General features: G+C 45.8%; 5 protein-coding genes across 5 annotated transcripts; 1 reads left to right on the forward strand and 4 right to left on the reverse strand.

Annotated features, from left to right (window-relative positions):
• Positions 1–365: 365 nt before the first annotated feature.
• Asppvi_003766 (SGNH/GDSL hydrolase family protein) lies at positions 366–1,402 on the forward strand (the record flags this gene model as incomplete). Its single annotated transcript, XM_043299727.1, has 3 exons — positions 366–481; positions 537–1,003; positions 1,065–1,402. The coding sequence occupies 3 exons, from the start codon at positions 366–368 to the stop codon at positions 1,400–1,402; spliced, it is 921 nt and encodes a 306-aa protein (XP_043155662.1).
• Positions 1,403–2,049: 647 nt separating this feature from the next.
• Positions 2,050–4,652, reverse strand: Asppvi_003767 (uncharacterized protein; the record flags this gene model as incomplete). Its single annotated transcript, XM_043299728.1, is given in 5 exon segments — positions 2,050–2,418; positions 2,435–3,277; positions 3,346–4,279; positions 4,335–4,482; positions 4,634–4,652. 5 exon segments carry the CDS (start codon positions 4,650–4,652, stop codon positions 2,050–2,052), a joined length of 2,313 nt encoding a protein of 770 aa, XP_043155663.1.
• Positions 4,653–6,568: 1,916 nt separating this feature from the next.
• On the reverse strand, positions 6,569–8,699 carry Asppvi_003768 (uncharacterized protein; the record flags this gene model as incomplete). Its single annotated transcript, XM_043299729.1, has 3 exons — positions 6,569–8,108; positions 8,159–8,528; positions 8,633–8,699. The coding sequence occupies 3 exons, from the start codon at positions 8,697–8,699 to the stop codon at positions 6,569–6,571; spliced, it is 1,977 nt and encodes a 658-aa protein (XP_043155664.1).
• A 1,938-nt stretch (positions 8,700–10,637) lies between these two features.
• Asppvi_003769 (uncharacterized protein) lies at positions 10,638–12,125 on the reverse strand (the record flags this gene model as incomplete). The annotated part of the gene is made up of 1 exon (XM_043299730.1): positions 10,638–12,125. One exon carries the CDS (start codon positions 12,123–12,125, stop codon positions 10,638–10,640), a length of 1,488 nt encoding a protein of 495 aa, XP_043155665.1.
• A 3,403-nt stretch (positions 12,126–15,528) lies between these two features.
• Asppvi_003770 (uncharacterized protein) lies at positions 15,529–16,852 on the reverse strand (the record flags this gene model as incomplete). Its single annotated transcript, XM_043299731.1, is given in 2 exon segments — positions 15,529–16,269; positions 16,283–16,852. The coding sequence occupies 2 exon segments, from the start codon at positions 16,850–16,852 to the stop codon at positions 15,529–15,531; spliced, it is 1,311 nt and encodes a 436-aa protein (XP_043155666.1).
• Positions 16,853–20,854: the final 4,002 nt, after the last annotated feature.

Genomic DNA, 20,854 nt, shown 5'->3' on the forward strand with positions numbered 1-20,854 from the left:
AGAAGTCTAAATATCCTGGGGTGACGGGCATACGGATACTTGGTTGAACAGGCTCAACGACACAAACTGCGAGCTCTCGGGTGACCGGAAATCCTGGTTTGATGGACATAAGTCCTCAATTCATTCTCGAACAGTGGCAATTTTGCATCCCCCGCTTTGGTTTTCATGTCTGAGAATATCCGAACTAACCAATGTTGTCATTGCTATGGATCCGAACTCTGTTGTCCCCTTGGCCCTACCCACGGTGGGCTCCAGGTAATATACCGCTGCTCTCCCCCGCGGGGTTGTTGATCTTGCGAACACATTTCCAGCTTTCCGGAATAGAATTCAAAGCAACGAATTTTGTGACGCACTAGCTCTTCAAGATGGCTAAAATTATAGTCTCGGGTGTTTTATTTACCCTTGGTTTATGTGCTGCTACCCCAATCTCAGCGCAAGGAGCTGATAGTTTGTCAGCTGGCACAAAGTACCTCATCACATTGTAAGTCATTGTTTTTGGGGGTTGTGAAATATCAATGCTCACTCATCATTGTCAGTGGCGATTCCTATTCTACAACGGGTTTCAATATTCAAGGCAGTTATCCTTCCACTGCAAACCCTCTGGGAAACCCAGCATTTCCTGGTCAGACGACAGACGGAGGCGAAAATTGGGTCGGATTCTTGATTGCCAAGTACAATACATCGCTTACGTTGTCTTTCAACTTTGCCGTGGCTGGAGCGACCACAGATGCCAGCATTATTGCTCCCGGGGGCACTTCAATTCCCGATCTTCGCCAACAGGTAGCTCTCTTTAGCAATAGCATTGCTTCCAAGCCAGCATCCGTACCCTGGGACAGTCACAATACTCTGGCCGGTATATGGATGGGAATTAACGACCTAGGAGGAATCTATGCGCAGTCTAATCTAGACGAACTCCTTAGCAAAATAATGACTTCGTACTTTGGCCAGTTGGAGATCCTTTACAAGGCAGGAATCAGAAAATTTATGTTACTTGCTGTCCCTCGTGAGTTTATTCCCACACGTCCTTCTGGCTACCATACAAAAGCTAAACCTTTCACTTATAGCCATGCAGAGGACGCCCGTTTTTATCGACCGAGGGAGCGAAGCCGTTAGTCAGGATGCTGCTGCAATTGCAAAATACAACAGCCTACTCCAGACTCATCTTCACGACTTCCTGTCGTCCCACCCTAACACCAAAGCGAAATTCATAGACACGCAACAGCCGTTCAACCAGGCACTCAACAACCCAACCGCCTACGGTGCACCAAATGCAACTTGCGTCAATTGGGATGGACATTCATGCCTCTGGCGTGATCCCTATCACCCGGGGGTTGCGATCCAGGAGCTTAACGCGCAGTATGTCAAATCAGAGCTTGAAGGCTGGTTCATGCACAGAGATTAGTTTCATCTGGCGCCCTTGCATTTCTCGCTAGGGGAAGATCAATACATGATGAAGATTTACATTCGGTCTTCTTGGCCAACGCCAGCTATTTCTCTGGGTTGAGAAAAGCAGATCAGCATGGAGGGCTTGTTCAGGTCCACGAAATTGTAGTATAGAAAACCAGGATTCATTGTTCTATCATCCAGTGGCCCTCAGTGCCCGCCAATCAGATCACTCAAAACCAGATGGCATATCTACGGACATTTTCCCAGCGTTACACAGTCTAGTTGGCAGGTATAGGAACCATACGAAAGTTGGTAAGGTTCCCAGCTTCGACCCAGACTAATACCAAAGAAATGTAATTGATTCCCCATCGGCAGATGTAGAGTGCTCGTAGTGGAAACTCCTTGTACATGTCCTGGGGTATGAAACCTCCAAGCCATGGGTATCCTCGAGGGTAGTTCAAACACCTCGAGGTTTGGATAGTTTAGTTCCCCAAAGTCAACACTCTTTTTACCTCATCTCTTCTTCTCTTCCTCTTAATTCCGTTGCTCTGGTTGACCTATAAATTCTTGGTATTTCATAGCTAGTACAGTCCGTCTTAGTTACTTAACTGCGATACCTATCTTTCGGTGGCGGCGGGCGGGCTACGCCTCAGTCTTCACTTTTCAACGTACATATTGATATTTGAACAATTTTATTTGGAAGATGACTTTTTGAAAACAGATACTGGTCTTCTTTACAATAATCTTTGTCCACCGGCGGAAACAGAGTTTCTCTCGTTCATCGACCCAGTCCACTTCTGTATCGTTATTATCAGAAGTCCTAGTCAACCGAAGAGTCTTAAGAACTTGATCTGTCTGGCCCGGGTTCACTATCTCGACGACGGACTCAGCGGGCAAAGTGCCATTCACCAGTAACTGTATCCCGTGCAGCGCATCTTCCTCGGGTGTCTTGAGCTTAGGGTTCGTCATGATTACCGAGCCGGGGCGAATCAAGATAGGCATCGTGGCAAAATCATGGGCCTCAGCATACCACTGCCCACCGACATACGACTTTGAAGATTGAACCAAGATGTCCACTTCCCGTCCCTTCCTCAGTCTTGGGCACGTAAAACGTAACCTCACCGGCCTCGTTGAAAACCTGCGCAACCAACAAATTCGACCCAAACATATACTGCGTATCAATTGCGTACGTGTTCAGGTCCTTAGTGAACTCTAAGAAAAGCGCCCTCATCAGTGGCGTCCCATCGCGATGTCCACGTAAAGCCTCCGCCAGGATATACGGCGTAAGAAGCATTTTGAGCTTCACACAATCACGTATCACAATCGAGCAATCTTCGCCGCAGATCCAGGGTACACGGAATGACGATGACCCATGTAGTCGCGAGTGCGACGAAAGCAAGCCAAACTGTACCCACCGCTTATATAGCGCTGGTGAAGGTGTCCCTTCGAAGCCGCCGATACCAGACGCCCAGAAAATGTACCCACATAGCATAAGGCTCAGCCCGCCACGTAGTGATTCGGCCATTGCCTCGAATGTACTCTCGCAGTCGCCGCCCCAGTGGACAGGATACGCTTGTCCACCGGGGGCGGTGCTACGCGCAAAAAGAAGGCCCTGGTTATCGCCGACGCGGGTGCTCAGAGTTTTATAAACTGTTCGCTTGTATAGCAACGCGTAGTAGTTATGCATGCGTACCGGATTAGCGCCGTTGTGGTATTTAATGCTCTTTACGGGAATACGCTCGGCAAAATCGGTTTTGAAGCTGTCGACGCCTATCTCCATAAGTCGCTCTAGGAGGGTGCTGTACCAGGTGCAAGCGGCTGGGTTGGTGAAATCGACGATAGCCATGCCGGCTTGCCAAAAGTCCCATTGCCAGACAGACCCATCGATGCGCTATAAAGTGGGTTAAAGCTGTATTTCATAGAGGGTGGTGTGGAGCGAGGGGCGGAGTTCTAGCTGACCTTGATGAAGTATCTATTCGCTTTTCCTTCCTCGAATAACAGCGAGGCCTGTGCGACGTAGGGATTGATCCAAACACTAATGCGTAGTCCACGCCCCTTTAATCGCTTCAAATACCCGACTGAATAAGGAAACATTTCCTCATCAAATTGGAAGTCGCACCACTGGTAGGACTTCATCCAGAAGCAGTCGAAATGGAAGACACCCAGCGGAATATCGCGGTCGCGGAACCCGTCAAGGAATGCTGTTACTGTCCGCTCATCATAGTTCGTCGTAAAGCTAGTCGTCAACCAGAGATTGTAGCTCCACGAGGGAACCAACCCTGGACGCCCCGTTAGAGCAGTATATCTTCGCAGAATATCCTTGGGCGAGTCGCCGTAGACGATGAAGTACTCGATCTCCTCGTCCGGAACAGAGATGTTGACTCGCGTAGTCCGTTCAGACTGCACCTCTAGACTGATATTGCCGGGGTGATTGATGAACACACCGTATCCGTTCGAGGAGATGTAGAACGGGATGTTCTTGTATGCTAGCTCGGACCTAGTACCGCCATCCTCGTTCCCTATGTTGAATGTCTGCCCGTTTTTGGCAAAAGGACCGAAGCGCTCGCCCAGCCCGTAGACTTTTTCGCCAACGGAGAGATCTAGCTCTGCGAGCATATAGCCTTGCTTCGCGGCGTAGAGGCCGTCTTCGTAGCGGTGCGCCTCGTTGCGTTGATCTGCGACGTAGCCGATGGAGCGGAACGAGTGATCGGTAAGTTTCTTGCCGCTCAGGGAGCGGAAGACGAAGTCAAGTTCGTTGGCTGCGGTGTTGACATCCAGAGCTAAAGGTCCACTGGCGTACTTGAGCTTGTTGGCAAGGTTATCGTGGATGATGTTGGTGTGGCCGGAGGTTGTGTTGAGACGATCGTACGGACTATTGTTCACTTGTCCTGCCCTAATTAGGAGGTCAATCTTGTCTGCCTGCACTACTAGGATGCGTGAAGTATTACCAGTGGATGAGCTTCACGCCGATAATTCCATCCTGCGGGGAAGTGACTTGCGCCGACACAGTGGCTGCGCGCTGGTGAGCATGGAAGTCATCCAGACTTGGGATTATCGTAAATACGTACGCGAATTCAGTGTGTTCCCGCGGTGCCTCTGGAGTTTATTAAGAAGTAGGTAAACTGTTTCATGCTCAACGCGCAATCTCTCGACGTTGCTCATCCACTCAATGCGAACGCCCTCCTGCAAGTCGAGAAGTTAACATACCTCTGATCTTAATTACAGCGTAGAAATTGTCTGCACATACCCGCAGGCACCACATTCATTCTCTGAACTTCATCTTATTTCGACCTTGTTATCCTTTGCAGGGGAATTATAGCTCGAAGTGTAGAACCGTGGTTATCCTCCCGGGAGTAGCCCCCAAGGTCGTGATTTCCCTTACACACTTCTTGTCAAGCAAAACAAGAGAAGGGAGTAATGAATAGAGGAGCAAGATGAGGTGCAGAGGGAAGCTTATATCTCTGTTTTCGTCTTCTCAACCGTTTCCGATTCCCTTATTTGACACGAGGCTGTGTCCAGGATAGCCAAATAGCGCGCGAGTGTGGTAAATCCACTGTGCTGTTCTGCTGGAGTCGTAGCAGGGCACCCCACAGTTTCTCAGGGCCCGTACCGATTATGAGTGGATAGCTAGGACCGTATCTTGACCCGACGAAACCCACCCAACGCTCGCCAGGGTTAAATTAGCCAAAAAGTCACCGCCTAAATCAAGTGCCGAATTACTTGGAGATGTCAAAGTAATTCTTTACGTGTGATAACCGTTTAGGGTTCGAGCTAGAGCTGAAGTGAGGGTCCATCTATAAAGTTAAGGACATTGGCGCTTGAAAGAGGTTCTTCGGTGTTACTCCACACGGCTAAGGCGGGAAAAGTTTATGGGGGCGATTTCTCTACACAATAGCATCGGTGAAAAGCGGAAACGGCGGCGTGAAAGTCGAGCTATTGGCTGGGACTATTGAATGCTGGGTTATCTTATTTTGACTTTGGTGGCTTTTATCCTCTTCTATTGGCCGAACGTATTGAATTCCGAGGTAGGGACACCCTTCGCAACCGCGCCCAGGCAAGAGACCAAGACAAACACCGCCAAAAGAGGAACCCGCAAATTCTAAAGAATAATTAGGGCAGGACAAGTGAACAATAGTACGTACTACCATAAATTGTGGCGTCATTGTGCAAAGTAATATCACTCAATAGAAGGAGCACTTCATAAATATCGTAATCTAGGGCCGCTGGCCCAGTTGGCGGCTTTGAAGCCTTATGGTCGGATGAGAGGACAGCCCTCAATTCCGAACTGTTTAACTAGGAAGACTGATGCCCGATACTAAGTTTATTGTTCAGCGGCTCCCATCCTACAGCTAGGTAGGTGAGGTGCCTACAGTAAACGCGATTCATACCGACCAGAACTGTCTGAGCGACGGTCAAGGGCCTTGTGAATTTGTAGCTCGGAATCTAGTGCTACAATAATACCAGATGTCTCACCTTGCCCATGTTAAGGCTACTGTGTCAAATCAGAGCAGTATATACCAACCTTGAGCACAAAATACTGGAGTATCGCCGAAAAGTACCTTTTTGGCGCGCGTTAAGGAACTGGAAGCTATATACACTGACACCTTCGCATCCAGGATGTGGTTCACGAATGAAGCCTCAGGTACCCAAAATAGCAAGCAAAGCTAACGAAATCCGTTTACTCACTTTCTCTCTATCGAGAATACTTCTAACGATCATTTTTTGCCACAGTGGCCGTACTGCAAGGTATCTCCGTTGCCGTAAATAGCAAGACTGCTTGGGGCTTCCAAAAAAATGGCTTGGCGGGGAGGTTTCCTCCCTGGCTGCAGACGAGCCCTATTTTCCTAATTACTCGAGATTTTTCAATTATTTCTTTTGATCGTTTAGTCCGACATGCTAACCTATCCTCATGTCAAAATATACGCGCGATCGGGTGATACATGTATGTCGGAGCAAGCTGAGACAGTAATGGCTAGTAATCTGAATAGGCGAATGAGATAGAAGAGAGAACCAAGCGGAACCAATCTGGGATGCAAAGATAGCTTTCTGAGCGTTACATTTATATTCAGAGAAAGGAGGTTACTATCCACGACACTTTCATGCTCATTCATAGCTCAAGTTTTGATATTGTTCCCGATGAGAGTACTCTGGACCTTTGAGGGCTAGAAGTGGTAACAGTAAGCTAGTCAAGATACTCAAGAGGTAAATCCAGGGCACGACACTGCTCAATTTCATCCAAATCCGCCATAGCAGACGGCCACTGCAAACGCTGAAGCCGGTAGTTATCGTGCTTGAACGGCGTCCACTGGCCAGCCATTTCAACGTGTCGAGTTGTGTTGACGTATCCCCTTGCCGTCGTGTATCTGACGTCCGGCGTCGGTTTGAACGTTCGGGCAAAACTAGCCCAAGAGTCCAGCACAAACTGCTGGAATGGCAAATCGTATTCATCCCTCAGTGCAAGGCCTTCCCGAACCACGTTGCCAAACACGTAATACAGTTCCCCGGAGTGACACTTGAAATATTCTCCATTGGGATCGCCGTTGGGATACGCCGATGTCACGGGAGGTTGGCACAGAGGAGGATTGGGCGACCAGCCGGTCAACTGGTAGGTGCGGTTGAACTCGTAGAAGTAGATTTCGGGGAATATCTTGTTGGCAAATCCAGCGTATGCAGTTGCTTGGTCGATACAGCGGAACCCCCCGTTGGTGGCCACTCTTGCCGTTGTATTGAAGATATCAAGTGTCTGGTTGGATCCGGAGGGTATAGGGAACGCTGGACTTGGGGCAACTGTTGGCGGCAGACCCGTCTCGCTCAGGAACTGGCTGATTGTTTCTCCTGCTCTGGGATAGCCTATCATGGCAGCACCGTCATCTCTCGTCGTTCCTAGCATCAGAGGCACGCTCGCAGTAGATCTTGAGTCTTTCAGATTGAGCTCCGAGCTCGTGAGGTACTCGCCATCTACAACGAGGTAGCGTGCAGTATCTCTGAGGGTGGAGATCGTTGTTGCTGGAACGGCCCGTAGACATTCGAGCTGTGACGCAGCATGCGTGCAATTCGTTTCGCTGAGAATGGCGTTGCCGGCAACTTCCATCTCTTGCTCAATAGTGTAGTACTTCGAGTACGTCGTCCCGGTCACTCCCCCGAGATTGCTCTGCATGATCGCACCCGCAAACTTGCCTCGAGCTTTGGGCGATGCCAACAATGCCCGGACCGATCCAGCTCCGGCCGATTGTCCGAAAATAGTGATTTGATTAGGATCCCCACCAAAGTCTTTGATGTTGCGGCGAACCCAGTCCAGCGCGGTAATCTGATCTGCCAGTCCGTAGTTTCCCTTTGTCTTCCGATCGTCCAAAGCGAGGAAACCGAGAGTGCCCAGGCGGTAATTGATAGTGACAACAACCACATCACCTCTTGATGCAAGATTAGCTCCATCGAAAGTGGTATCACTGCCCGTACCGCCTATGAATGCGCCGCCGTGGATCCAAAACATCACAGGCTTCAGTCTCTTGCCACAGTCGGCTTTGGGATTCGGCAGATACGGAGTCCAGACGTTAAGAAAGAAACAGTCTTCTGAGCCGCTTGCCCACTGGACACATTGGGAACCGTAGTCAAGAGCAGACGCATGATCGGCGTTTCCTTCGAAGTCCTTAGAGTAGGCCCAACGCTTTGGTGCTTCGGCGTAGCGAATACCGAGAAAGCGAAAGCTGAATCGATCTCGGACACTAGATCTCGGTTAGACGACGAATCTGCTATGACCTCGGTAGAGCCTCACCCAGTGAGATGCTGGCTGTTAGAGTTGACTGTGACCTGCCAGGTGGTGTTCGTATCAATTTTATCGGGCGTAGAGTAAGGGGCAGTCTGTGTACAAAGTACTGGAAAATGCTCATTTGCGGGAGCCTTCTTCACGCGACCACCCACATCTACGGTAGACGGTGTACCTTGGACTGGAGCAATCCAGTATCTCTGGTCGTCGGCGTATCTCTTTTGGAAGACAAGATAGTTCAGATCATTTTGTATGCTGTCAAATCCCGCAGTTGACTTCCACAGTGACTCGCCAAGACTGTTGCAGCTGTTCATAGCTTCCTGCAATGGCATCGCATCCAGCAAGAGCACGCCAGACCCACCATGGGGGCTGGAACTTTCTATGAGATGTCATTAGCATCAGCTCGTATCAATTCGATAGACAGAGATTTCTTGCCCAACAAATCATTGTGAATAATAATCGATATGTCGGAATCCAAGGAACCCGGGCTAACGAGTGCTCTAGCCGCTGCCGCCAGTAACAAGGTAGCGTACAGGGAAGCACGCGCCATTCTGGTACGAGTGTATCCCAGATAGTACGAGCTCAATCCCTGCCGGGCGTTGTCATCACGCAGTTTTTATCTCTTCTGAAGAATCAGTGTTCTTGGATCCCTTCATTTCTCCGTGCCCCTTTTAGCCATCTACTGCCAACCCCGCGCCCGCGCCGGCAACATAGCATTCCCCCACAAGAGCCACAGACGGTGCTATTCGCCCGGCGACATGGAAGACGCCCCGTACAATAGCAGTCTCTTTCATTTGTCCATCATCGGAGAGGATTATTAGCCTATACTGTCCTGGCTGGCTCAATGATGTGAAAGATCGACTTTGGCCTGCTAACGTAAAGGGCAGGCGGAGCTGCATTGGAATACTGTCCAATATGCGGCGGAGAACTGGCGGGTTTGGTAGTCGCTCATTGGAGATGATCGCATGAGGAACATTTTAACACTTATACGTCTTTTCCAATGTCTGGAAACGACAAGTCTCTTGAGAATCAGACTTCGCTAAACTGAGCGGCTTTAGGCTCTGCAGATTGGACTGTGGGGTGAGGGGGTATTGGCGGGTTTGGCTTTCTCTCATTGGTTTAGATCGGGTGAAGGATGGATTGGTACTGTACTGTGTATTTTACTCTCTTCTCGTGTACTCGTAAGGATGACAATTATTGGCCAGATTCTCTCGATCTCCCAGGGCATCAGAGTCCTCAGCCCGTGATTGTTGGGATTTGCTTGATGAGGGAGGCTGCAAAAAGTAGACGTTTTCGAATTAGGGCGGGCGGGATTCTTAATGGGAGTGTTCGATATGCAGAGCGACAAACGTTCGTCCGAGTCCTTCGGAAGCGTACCAGGCCATATCCCCCCGGCATCTCGCATGTAGTTGGGCATAGTAGCTTGCCATTCATCCAGATGATGAGATGCGCTCCTAACGGCAATTTCTATCTGGACACTATCGTCTTGTCCGATCACTGCCATGTGATTGATTCCGTGTATTTGGTCAAGATTTGGTTCAATTTGATCATTTGTGCAACTAAAGATGCCTTTGAATGAGGCGGGATCTCGACTGGATTTGGGTTCTCTCGTTCTAATTGGAAGAATACTTTTTCGTCGATCGGCAAAGGGATATCATCTCGATGCTGCCTAGTCGAATGACTCTACCACCGTCTCCCCTTTGTCCAAGCCCGTTGCGCCGAGCAAAACGCATGCTTGGACTGTGATCAAGGAGTAACCACGAGACCTAAAAGTTGACCGCACTTAGTGCTATACTGCCGGCCATTTTCACGAGCTTCGGAGTCTCGAATATGGAGGTGCTTTGAAAATTTGAATCGGATCAGAGAGCAACTTCGCAACAGTTATCTGGGAAGCAGGTTTCTATACGTCCTCAGCTCTCGCCTAGCTTCTACGTCCGTGTGCCTCCTCAGGGTTTAGCTCTTCCTAAAAAGAGAAAAGGAAAAATAAGTTGCACAGGGAGTACATCCTCTTTAGAAATCATGAACAAGCGTGAGAAGGAACCAGACAAACATGAAGTTGTGGTCTGATACAAATCCTCAAGTTAAGGAAAAACCTTGCACTGCTCTTTTACAATATCATTTATCATCTGACCCTTCTACTATAGGCTACGGGCTGAGTGACGACGGAGACTGAGCAATATCTAGATACTAAATATATAACCTGAAGCATGCTAATTAGCCTAAGGAGTACATTAAGGCACCGTAATAGATATATCGAATCGACCACCCTATCCGTGCATAGTCTTTAATAAATAAGTAAATTAGTATTTACCCTATTTCTTACACTCAGCAACACTATCCTACTGTACCGATAATCAAGTAATATTACTTTCTCGTCGTTGATATATAGTAACCTAAACAGTTACATTTGCTACTGTAATTAGGATGAACGGCTCGCTTGTGACTAATATTATATTTAGTTCCTTGATAGACAACTGGAATGCAGACTTCATTCTGACCAAGTAACATTCACCACATGGGCACCAACCCACATCGGTACATAATCAGAGACAGCGTACCATGGTGCCTTTTGCATTCCTGACCAAATAAGCTTGCCATTGATCTTCAAACCTTCAAAGCTGACAAATTCAACTTGTGAATTCTTGTCATAACCTGACAAGATAGAGAGATTGCTATCTGAGCCGTTGTATTCGACATTTCGCACCGTAATGTTAGACAAAGTCCCACCGGCATAGGAGTCATACTTGGGATTGTATGCCACTTTAAAGCTGAAGAGCATGCCCAGGCGGAAGTCTTCTACGCGAATATTGCTGAAAAGCACGTTTTTCACAATATTGCCGTTGCTAGTACTCATGGCCATACAGCCCTGGTAGTAGATTTGCGGCTCGTGCTGATCAAGAATGTCGATGTTGTCGAACGTCACGTCCGACATTGTCTGGTTTCCTCCGAAGCCGCCCACATTGAGGGGATGTGCCACATCTGCCCACACAGCCGAGTCCCGGACGGTGATGTTCTGGCTATCGCCGCTGTAGCCTGATGATGCAAGATAGAAGGCCAAAGAATCATCCGCGGTTCGCATGAACAACCTCTCGTAAATGATATTGTGGCTGCACCACGTGTCTATGCCATCGCCCCACTGGCCAGAGCTGATGACCCGAAGGTTGCGGACCAAAACATTACGGCTAGAGCCGACACCGACGGATGCGTGGAGGGGGCTGAGAACGGTAGGGCCGTCGACGACGATGTTGTTGGAAAAACTCACATTCACAGCATTAAGGGTGCTCCCGTAGATAACACCATGTCCGATGAGGCGAGCGTTGTCGGCGTGGAGGAATAAGAACGATCCCCAGACGACGGCGCCTGGGGCGAGATACACAGTCTCTCCGGATGATATTTTGTATGTCTCGTTGAGTTTATGGTAACCGGGGCCAAACGAGGTGACAGTTTCGCTTTTCTCCTGTTGAGGAGCGCCAGTGTCCAGTTTGTTAAGAAAGAGGTGGAGAACCTGGAAGACATCTCCATTAACTTCCACAACCAGGTTCGTAGGCTCCACGAGTGTAAGCAGAATGGTGCGCCCATCGAGCTTCCACGGAATGTCATAAGATAAGGGTCGGATTCTAACAGAGTCGACAGAGGAGAAAACATCCCGGCTGGGTTCAATACTGATCTGGATGACACCGTCAAAGTCGAGTGTTCCCACGCTTGAGTTGTGATATATTGCTGCCCCAGTCGTCACATTGGCCACCATGACCCGGGTCCAGTAGAGCTCGACTGGTTGCCATTGCGTGTCGCTTTCTGCGCGGACATTCACGATGTAATTATTAGACTGAGCAATAGGGCTGGGGACCGAAGGCACCAATAGGCTTCTTGGCTTCTGGGACTCAGCTGCCACGGCGATAGCGGTGATTGGAAAAAAGCTGACAAAACCAAGTGCAGCAACGGCGACTCGACCTAGAGACTTCAAAGAATCGGCCATTTTCCAACTGGAACTAGAAGCTCAAGGATATTTCTCTTGTCTGAAATAGGTCGGATATGAGAAGGGAGCTATCTGACTATAAAATAGGAAATCAAATATCCCTACTACTTGAGCAATGTTCCAAACCAGAAGTAACCTGCGGAGGAAGTCCCAGACCGACATCCGCTGCGTTGCAAGCGCGATCATCTCCGTCGGTTTGCCCGGTAACACACGGGGCAAGTTCCGGGGCCTGACCGTGGCAGGGTTCTTCCTGAGTAAGATCGATCTAACTCCGTGCATTTGGCCGAGATTCCTGAGAATAGGGAGATTGTTCGTGTTGTAAAGCAGAAGGAGGTTGGATTAATGTCATTCCAGAGGGATGCAAAAATGTCATGTATATAGCAAAATGTCATTTCAGAGTGCGATGGCGAAGAATCAAATAGGACGGGGATCTGGTTCCCCTACGTAAGAGTTGAGTAGCATGAGAAAGTCCCGTTTCTCCACGATTGAAAACCCCTGAAGAAACCTCTATCGATTCAAGCACAGTGAACTCTGTAATGCAAGGGGAAATCCTCGCGTGTTGTGAACAGATGGTCGCAAATGTGCTTTCCTTTATGTTTCTTGTTGGTGGGTGGTGGTTTACTTTTATCGCTCTGCCGTTTCGATTCCCACCAGCTCCAGTCTGGACTTTGATCCCGTGGCCAATCTCCCTACACCCACTATACCTAGGTGGAGCTCTCTTCGCCAGTTGGTCTGCCTGAATAGGCAATTCGCCCTGCGTACGGGAATCTACCGCAGGTGCTTCTGCTGGTAAATCTAGCTGCGTAACTAGCTGTTGGCCCTCTTCGACGGTTAAACCCTCTTTGCAGAGTATCTGATTAGTCGACCGAGTACGCTTCATCACCACTTTCCTATTCGCTGCGCGTAGATTCGCGTTCTCTTGCGCTAGTAGCGCGGTGTTGTGTAGCGCTATGCAGTGACCCTCGATGATCCGATCTAGCATAGTTTTTGATGGGCACTGAGGGCTATTCGACCGTTGCTTTAGCAGACTGAGTATTGAAGCTTGCTTTTGTAGCTGAACCACGGTTCTAGGTGTTTTTGGTGTGGATTGGCTAGATCTGCTGTTTGGCCGGCTGCATGGTGGTGTAGGCGTGCGCAGAGAGATATTAAGCTTCGAAAGCACTCTTTCCTCTTTCTGCATCGACTGACACTAGGCCACTAGCTGCGAAACTATTCTGAATATTAGCTGGCTGTTGGAAGGCCTCTTGCTGCGCGCGTTGGTAGTCGTCCAAGAAATCGAACTTGTCGATATGGTTATATCCTCTACGCGCAAGATCGCTTATGAAGCGACCGTACGCGCGCTTAAGCACTGCAAAGCACCTAACATCAAGCGGTTGTAGTAGGTGCGATGAATGCGAAGGCATATAAAGAGAAATAATATTGTTTTCTGCGCAGCAGGCAATATTCAACCCAAACGCGTACTACAGAGATGGCGCACGACATGCTAGGGACTTGCTGTAGCGACCTGACAACTATCCTTGCCCATTTCATTGCACTTTTATGTTCTAGCCTCTTATCAGGAAGTGTTTTATACAACTTCGTGACCCTTCCACTACCAGAAGTGCAGAGGAAGCTGTCAGAAATGAACATTATGCTCTTTTTCCTTCTCGCGACCATATTATTCTCTGTACTTTGCCTACGAAGTCAGATCCTGGGAAAATCGTCTGCTCTGGAAAAGGCCTCAGTAATCATTCTAATGGCTGTTTCGACCGCCTCATTTGTGCATTGGGAGTTTCACAATAGAACATGGTGGTGCCTTTGCTATTTCGCACTTTTGGGCACCTCTGCAACAAAAGTCCTTTCCTTATTCCTGGACTACAGAATAGTACATGAGATATGGAATGATCACCATGCTCCCAGTGGCTCACGCGAAGTTATTACCACTGGCTAATCATACAGCGCTAGCGTCTACCTTTACCAAATTGGTGGCTATAAATACTTACAGGGCCCTGATTTATGTCTTTCAAGTGCCAGAAAGGCTGGGGAAACTAGTCTCCAGCAAACTTGTGCTGCACTGCATCGTTGTCTATTCAACAACTCTGCTATCAGACAAACTTTTGACCTCTTATATGATTGGGCATGTCTGACCAACTGAATAAGCAGATACGCAAGGAGTGCAAGTTGACCATTGACAACATAATACTCTATGCTGAGAAGAGTACTGTCTGTATTGGAATGGCGGAGGAAAAGTCCAAGAGTGACATCGCATACTGATGATGGTCAATTCGCAGTGACTAACGCATTCCTTGATGGCGCTAGATGTACCATCCTTATCTTGATCTTTTTTGATGTGTTTCTGGTACCGTAGACCCTGTATAGCAGAAAGATTTTTCCAACTGTGCAGGAGCGCAAAGCGTTTACTGTGTTTCTGGCACATCACATCAAAGCAGTTTATGATCCTACCAACCAAAGCAGCCCCGATCTAATAGACCCTTAGTCCAACAACCCATAGCAGGGGGCATGGGCCATAACCAACATTGAAATAGCATGCTTGCAGTTTTGTATTAAGCTACCATCGCAGCCATGAATATGAGTGCGCATTGGTATACGCCATGGGCGTGTTTGGCGGCGGGGGAAAACCAGCTGGCGGAACCCCGAGAGTCATCCACCGATATCGCCGTGGTGGTTGGATCACAGATGACTCCCAGATTATTCTGATCGCTCCCCATAAACTGCCCTACTGAGTTAGTCACAACCCCTGCAAGATGAAAGGCAATGTCCGATTTCATTTAAATGCGGCTAGCGACGCAAGTTCCTTTAACCGTAGAACTTTTTCTAGACCTCTGGTTCATAAAAAAATCCAACGAGAAAAGAAATGGCAATTAGGGCAGTCAACCTTCGTCGCAGCGTTTCACTTATAATATGGGCGAACGCAAACGTATCTGTCATCGCGGCGGTTATGAGACAGAAAACAATAACGTATATTCTCCACGTTGTTAACTCATCTCGTACCACATCTGTCATGGCTGGATGGGGAGCCACTCCAAGCATTAACACTGAAGCAGCCATCGCGATAAAGCTTGCTCGGAGCGATCCGCCAGTCGTACGTCCACAATCATCAGCGACCATGCCGACCAAGAATGAAAGTAGTATGGATATCGTCATGCAGTATGAGAATTTGAGTACCTCAATCTCCTCAGCTATGAGTATGCCCCAGCGTTGCCCGTTAGCAAGGACTCTACGTAGCTCTTTAAGGCACTCTTGGGAGTCTGTCTCCAATGGGTGATGCCAGGCGAATGATCGTATATTATGAGGGAGAAGCCTTGGAATTGGTAAATCGTCTGTAGACGCGTAGGATGCGACTGAAGCGCGGTGAGTTGTATACTGTATGCATTAGTCTCCCTAGAATGAATATGAAATGGAGCTAAGCTACCTTGACGAATTCAAGTCGCTTCACATCGAACCAAGAGAGCCAAGCCAGGGACTTCCATGGATGTGGTAAATCTATCCTCCACAGGCGGTGCTGCCGCTTTGCATACGCTGCACGCATCTGAAGGTAGAGCTGCTTATCACTTTCGATGTCTGCTAGCGAGATGCGGAAAAAGCCTGCTCGCCCTCGGAAACCTCCATAGAGAACAGATACGTATCCCGGGTCGGTGTTTGGACCTGGATTCCACTCGACAACACTGCGGGAACTTGTTATATCTGCGATAAGCTGGTTGATCCTATCATCAAGCTGTGTAATCTGAATTCTCAATTTGTCCCTGTTATGATCTGCAAGTGTGGCATCGTAAACTTCCATCCAATCTTGGCACTTCTTATCTGAGTCTTTAATCTTCTGCATTAGGCCCCCGAATTCATTGAGCTGGAGGACATCCTGAACTATTAGTATGAAAGAACCCCTTTGCAGATAACGTGCCAGCTCGATTTGGTATGTTAGAATGTTGGAGTAGAGATCGACGACACTTTGATGCAAGTGACTCTTGACGGAAGGTTCATGTTCATTTTCCAGAGTGGCACTTTCGAGATAGACCTTTTCAACCTGTTTGTAGCGAGGGATTAAAACAGCTACATTCTCAATGTCGGCTGTGGCTTTTTCTCGCGCTTCGGAGTTGTTGACAACTAGCTGGAACGACTTATCAGGCATATTTGACTTTTTCGAGGTCTGAGGAACTTACAGATAACAGAACGCAAACACCCGCCCACGCTGGCGCTGCATGTACAGGATCGAGAGCCACTACAGCGGCCCCTACGTCGCGAATCTTCATCACAATTTTGACAATACGATCGATCTGCTCCCGAATCCTAATGGTCGTCCCTGGCACATTCCATTGTTTGGACTTCATTTCTTCGAACCTCTGATTGATGACCGCTCTCATTTTCTCGTTGTGACTGGCACCTTCTGGCATATTTATACCTTCTTTCAGCATGTGCTCGTACGCTTCCACGAGTTCATGATTGTCATGACGGAGTCTCTCGAACGCCAGATCCCAAAGGTTGGACCGTGCTGTGTTCTCCGAATGATTACTTGTGGCCGGGCTGTGTGCATGGTCTCTACTGCAGGGTGAAGGTTCTACCGAATCCGAGCTTTGTACGATCAAATCGGATGAGGGTGTATTTGCTGTATCAGATAAACCTGCAGAAGAGCTGCCACTAGATAAATCTGGTACAGGGGAAGCTCCCTCAGTAGTCCGGATGCGCCATCTGCGGCGCAGCCGCTTAAAGATTCGGTCGATTCTTTCGGACATCAGGGTTGGCAAATTAAATTCGAGAAGCACCTAAGCAAGATTAGGGATTGTCTCCCAGGCAAATCCTCCCTTGACTTTCAGACTCACAAAAGCGCATTCTCTGCAAATGAATATGGGCTTAGCTTGCAAAATATATGTTGAAGATTTTTTGCTGCGACCGGCACCAGAGCAGCGTAGACTGGCGGCACTTGATGGCAATCAAGACTGAAAGTCCGTGGCAAATCCGTGGCTTCCAAAGATCGACGCTTGGTAGATCGAGGCGGGCTGGACCGTAGAAATTGATTGGGTTAACCCGGACCTTCGAGCCTCAAACATGGGCCGAAGGGCCTGGAATGGTCCAAAAAACGTCAAGAGTACGAGCAGCCTTCAAACCCACTAGTTTTCTATCTTCTACCGAGAGACGCTAGGATTGACCAATGGGCATCCCCTCCTTTTACGTGATGCTGCAGCTGCAGCCGTGCTCATCAGAGAGCAAGCCCCCCGTCCCCACCCACTTGTGAACCGCAGCAAGCCAACCAAAGGACCCCAGTTGCATCTGATTAGAACAGTTTATTCCAACGCCAATGACTTTCGTACTATTTACAAGCCAATATCATGGTGTGGCTCCCTTGGCAAATGCTTACAGCTCATTTTTCAAAGTCAGCAGGGTTAGCTACGTTAATAATGTAATCACATTAACAGGGATGAGATAAGACAAGATGGGCCAATACAGTTAATAGGAGCCTATGTGCGAGGGACCGCGGTCCTCCGGGGGCTGCCCACTATGGGATCCGCCACCCCCCAGTCCAGTGACTGCATTGGGGGAGGACAGGCGCCCCAGCCGGCCGGTGCGCATGATCTGGGTATTATCTAGTTCCTTACCTTCTGTGACTTCCAGCTATGCTAGTTGCAGTGTCTAGATCCCCTGGTATAACTGCTAAATTAGTATGTACCTATTAGGATTAGCTCTGCTAACTAGTTTTACTAGGTGTATAGCTCCTAATTAAGGCTGCACCCCTTCCCTAACTAGATTATCTAGGCTATCTAGATTACTTAATAGACCCCTCCCTAGTCTAGTTCCTATAGGATTACCTACTCTAAACTTAGTACCTACTAGGGGATAGAATCCTGTACTAGAGGTGCACCTCTACTATAGTAATATATATCTCTATATCCTGCCTAGTTAGTGCTAGTAGGCTAGTAGTCCACTTACCCTTATAGCTAAAACTAATAACTTAGCCTAGTAAGCTAGCAACCTCTAGACTGGTTTACCCAATCCACAAATCCATACCCAACCCACCCAATCCACACTTTGGGTTGGATAAGGGTTGGCCCTCATCTAATCTATATGTATATGGGTGGATGATACCCAACCTAAATAGGTATGGATAACCTATTTGGGTGCATGTGACTGGCAGAATTTAGTAGGTTTATAGATTTAGTGGTTTATCTAACCTATTTAATTACCTAATTATCTGTGTCTCTTAGCCTTCAGAAGTTAAATATAAGGTAAGAATTATTAAACCTTTTAATCTACAGTCTTTAAGTATCTATAATCTACCATTAAGAGATTTAATTATAATATAGTAAGTATATAATCCTAAATTTTATTCACATGCTAGCTAGTTTATGATAGTATCCAGGTTAATGTATACTATTGCAAAAAGAATGTGTGGGAGCTAGAGGCTGAGGCTTAGCAGGCTCAGCAGGCTTAACAGGCTTAGGTTGTGGAGGCTTAGCTAGCTTAATAGGCAAAGATAAAATAGGCTTAATAGGTGAAGATAAAATAGGCTCTACAGGCAGAGGTATAATAGGCTCAATAGGTGAAGATAAAACAGGCTTAGAAGATAGAGGTAAGATAGTAGATGTAGCATTGCCATTACCATCTATATTATTAGGGAAAGTAAAAGCCTTATTAAGTAAATTAATATCTTTATTAAAGAAATCAGGATCCTCATAGTTATTAATATATATTTAACTTATCATATTATCCACCTCACTCACTAACTGATTATGGTAGTGATATAGATCCTGTTTCTTAAGTGGTTCCTTAGACTTAGAGATATTATATAACTTAGTATAGTCTTAGGTAATAGCAAACCTATCTATATATATCTAGATTATAATTAACTTAATAGTAGCTGTGTGTAATTATATATAATAGTAGTGATAAATATCTTAAGCACTATTAAAAAGCTATTTAATACTAATACCACTGGAAGGGATAGTAAGAAAGTCAGATGCTATATAACTAAGTATTAGAAATTATCTAGAATTCTGTTACTACTAGTTAAGAATATCTAGGTTTTCAGGGACTTTAGTACCTAATCTCTTAATATTAGATTTAATAATAGTAAGCAGAGGAAATTATACCCTCTTAAAGATAGGTCTCTAACTCTGGATAGAGTTGACCTAACTAAGATAGCTATTTTTATTTTTATTTCTAGAGCTTAAAGATAGCCTGCTGTAGGCCTTCCTTTTGCTTTAGCTAGATAGAAGGGGTGGTAGTATTAGGATATAGGAGGTAATAATAATAAAAGAGTTCCTAAAAAGTTATAGTATACTTTTTATACTAGTTAATCTACTCCTCTGCCTAAGAGCCCTTCTAAAAATTTAATAGCTTCTAGGAAGGATTAAGAATTATTATAATAATATAAATATACCCTTCTGCCTAGTAAGTATAGCTATAGTACTTCTTTAGCTTATTAGAGGCTGCTTACAGTGCCTTTATAAGATATCTTTTCTAAGGGGCCCTCTTCTTCTCTATTCTTTTACTTATATCTTTTAGATAAGTAAATAAGATATTATAGACTATATATATATTATACATACTAGGTCCTGATATTAAAAGATTTATTATAAAGGTAAAGAATGGATAGAGAAGTTTAATTAGATATTTAAGATATTTCTACTTAAAATTAGAGAGCTGAAGATACTTAATATTAGGCTAACTCTAAGTATTTATAAAGATGTTTACCTTACTCTGTAGTTTTAGTGCCTAGTAAAGTATTAAGTATATTAAGTTCTATTATATCTTGTAGTCTTGTAGGAGAAGGTATATCTTTTAAGATTCTTAACCCTTATTATATTAGATTTAAATAAACTTCTATTAGTATTAAGGACTTGCATTTATGAACTTAATAATCTTCTATATCTATAGAGAGAAATTATTAGAAATCTATTAATAAGAGATTAAGTAAGTTAAACCTTCTTAAGAGACTATTTTAAGTTAGGTGGACTTTAAAGATGCTAATTACCCTTAGACTAAGTCTTTATAATCTAGTTATCTTCTAATTTAATATTTAATTAGGTTAGGAAAGCTTTCACTATAAGCTAAAGGACATGGGCTAGGTAAGGTATATATTAGATATTATTAATAATCTTTCTTGTTGAATGAGAAGTTGACTATATATATATATAAAGTATATCTATAAGTCCTAGATTAAATATTATCTATTAAAAAGAACTAAGCTGCAGTCCTTTCTAGAGTTTAGTTCCTAATACTTATATTATCTTTCTATTATTACTTGCATTATTAGTGGTGATAGTAAGAATATAAGATTAAAGACTATAAAGAGAAAGGATATTTATAATAATCTCTATAAGATAGTTTCTAGTATACTTACCCTTAATTAGATAAAACCTAAGGAGTATCTCCTAAAATTTAAATCTTTTATTAATAAAGTAAGTAGTAATAGTAAGAAATAGCTTATAGTTAGGACTTATCCAGTAGTCCAGAGCTAAGGAAATTTTACTATTTAGTAGAAGTTTTATAATAAGTTTTGAATAGCTAATAAGAATAAGTTCTTAGAGGCACTTAGTAAGAGTGATATAGGAGGGAATATATATATCTAGATTTGCTATTTAAATTATACATATAAATTAGATATATTTAATTATATAAAAGGAGAGTTAATAGGTAATAATAAATTAAAGGAGCTAGTTAATAAATTATTCTGGGGTATAGGTGCAGTCCTAATAATTAATATATAATCTAATAATAAGAGACTAAAGAGCAAACCT

This window comes from Aspergillus pseudoviridinutans, assembly GCF_018340605.1.
Source record: "Aspergillus pseudoviridinutans IFM 55266 DNA, scaffold_2, whole genome shotgun sequence".
Classification (NCBI taxonomy): Eukaryota; Fungi; Ascomycota; class Eurotiomycetes; order Eurotiales; family Aspergillaceae; genus Aspergillus; species Aspergillus pseudoviridinutans.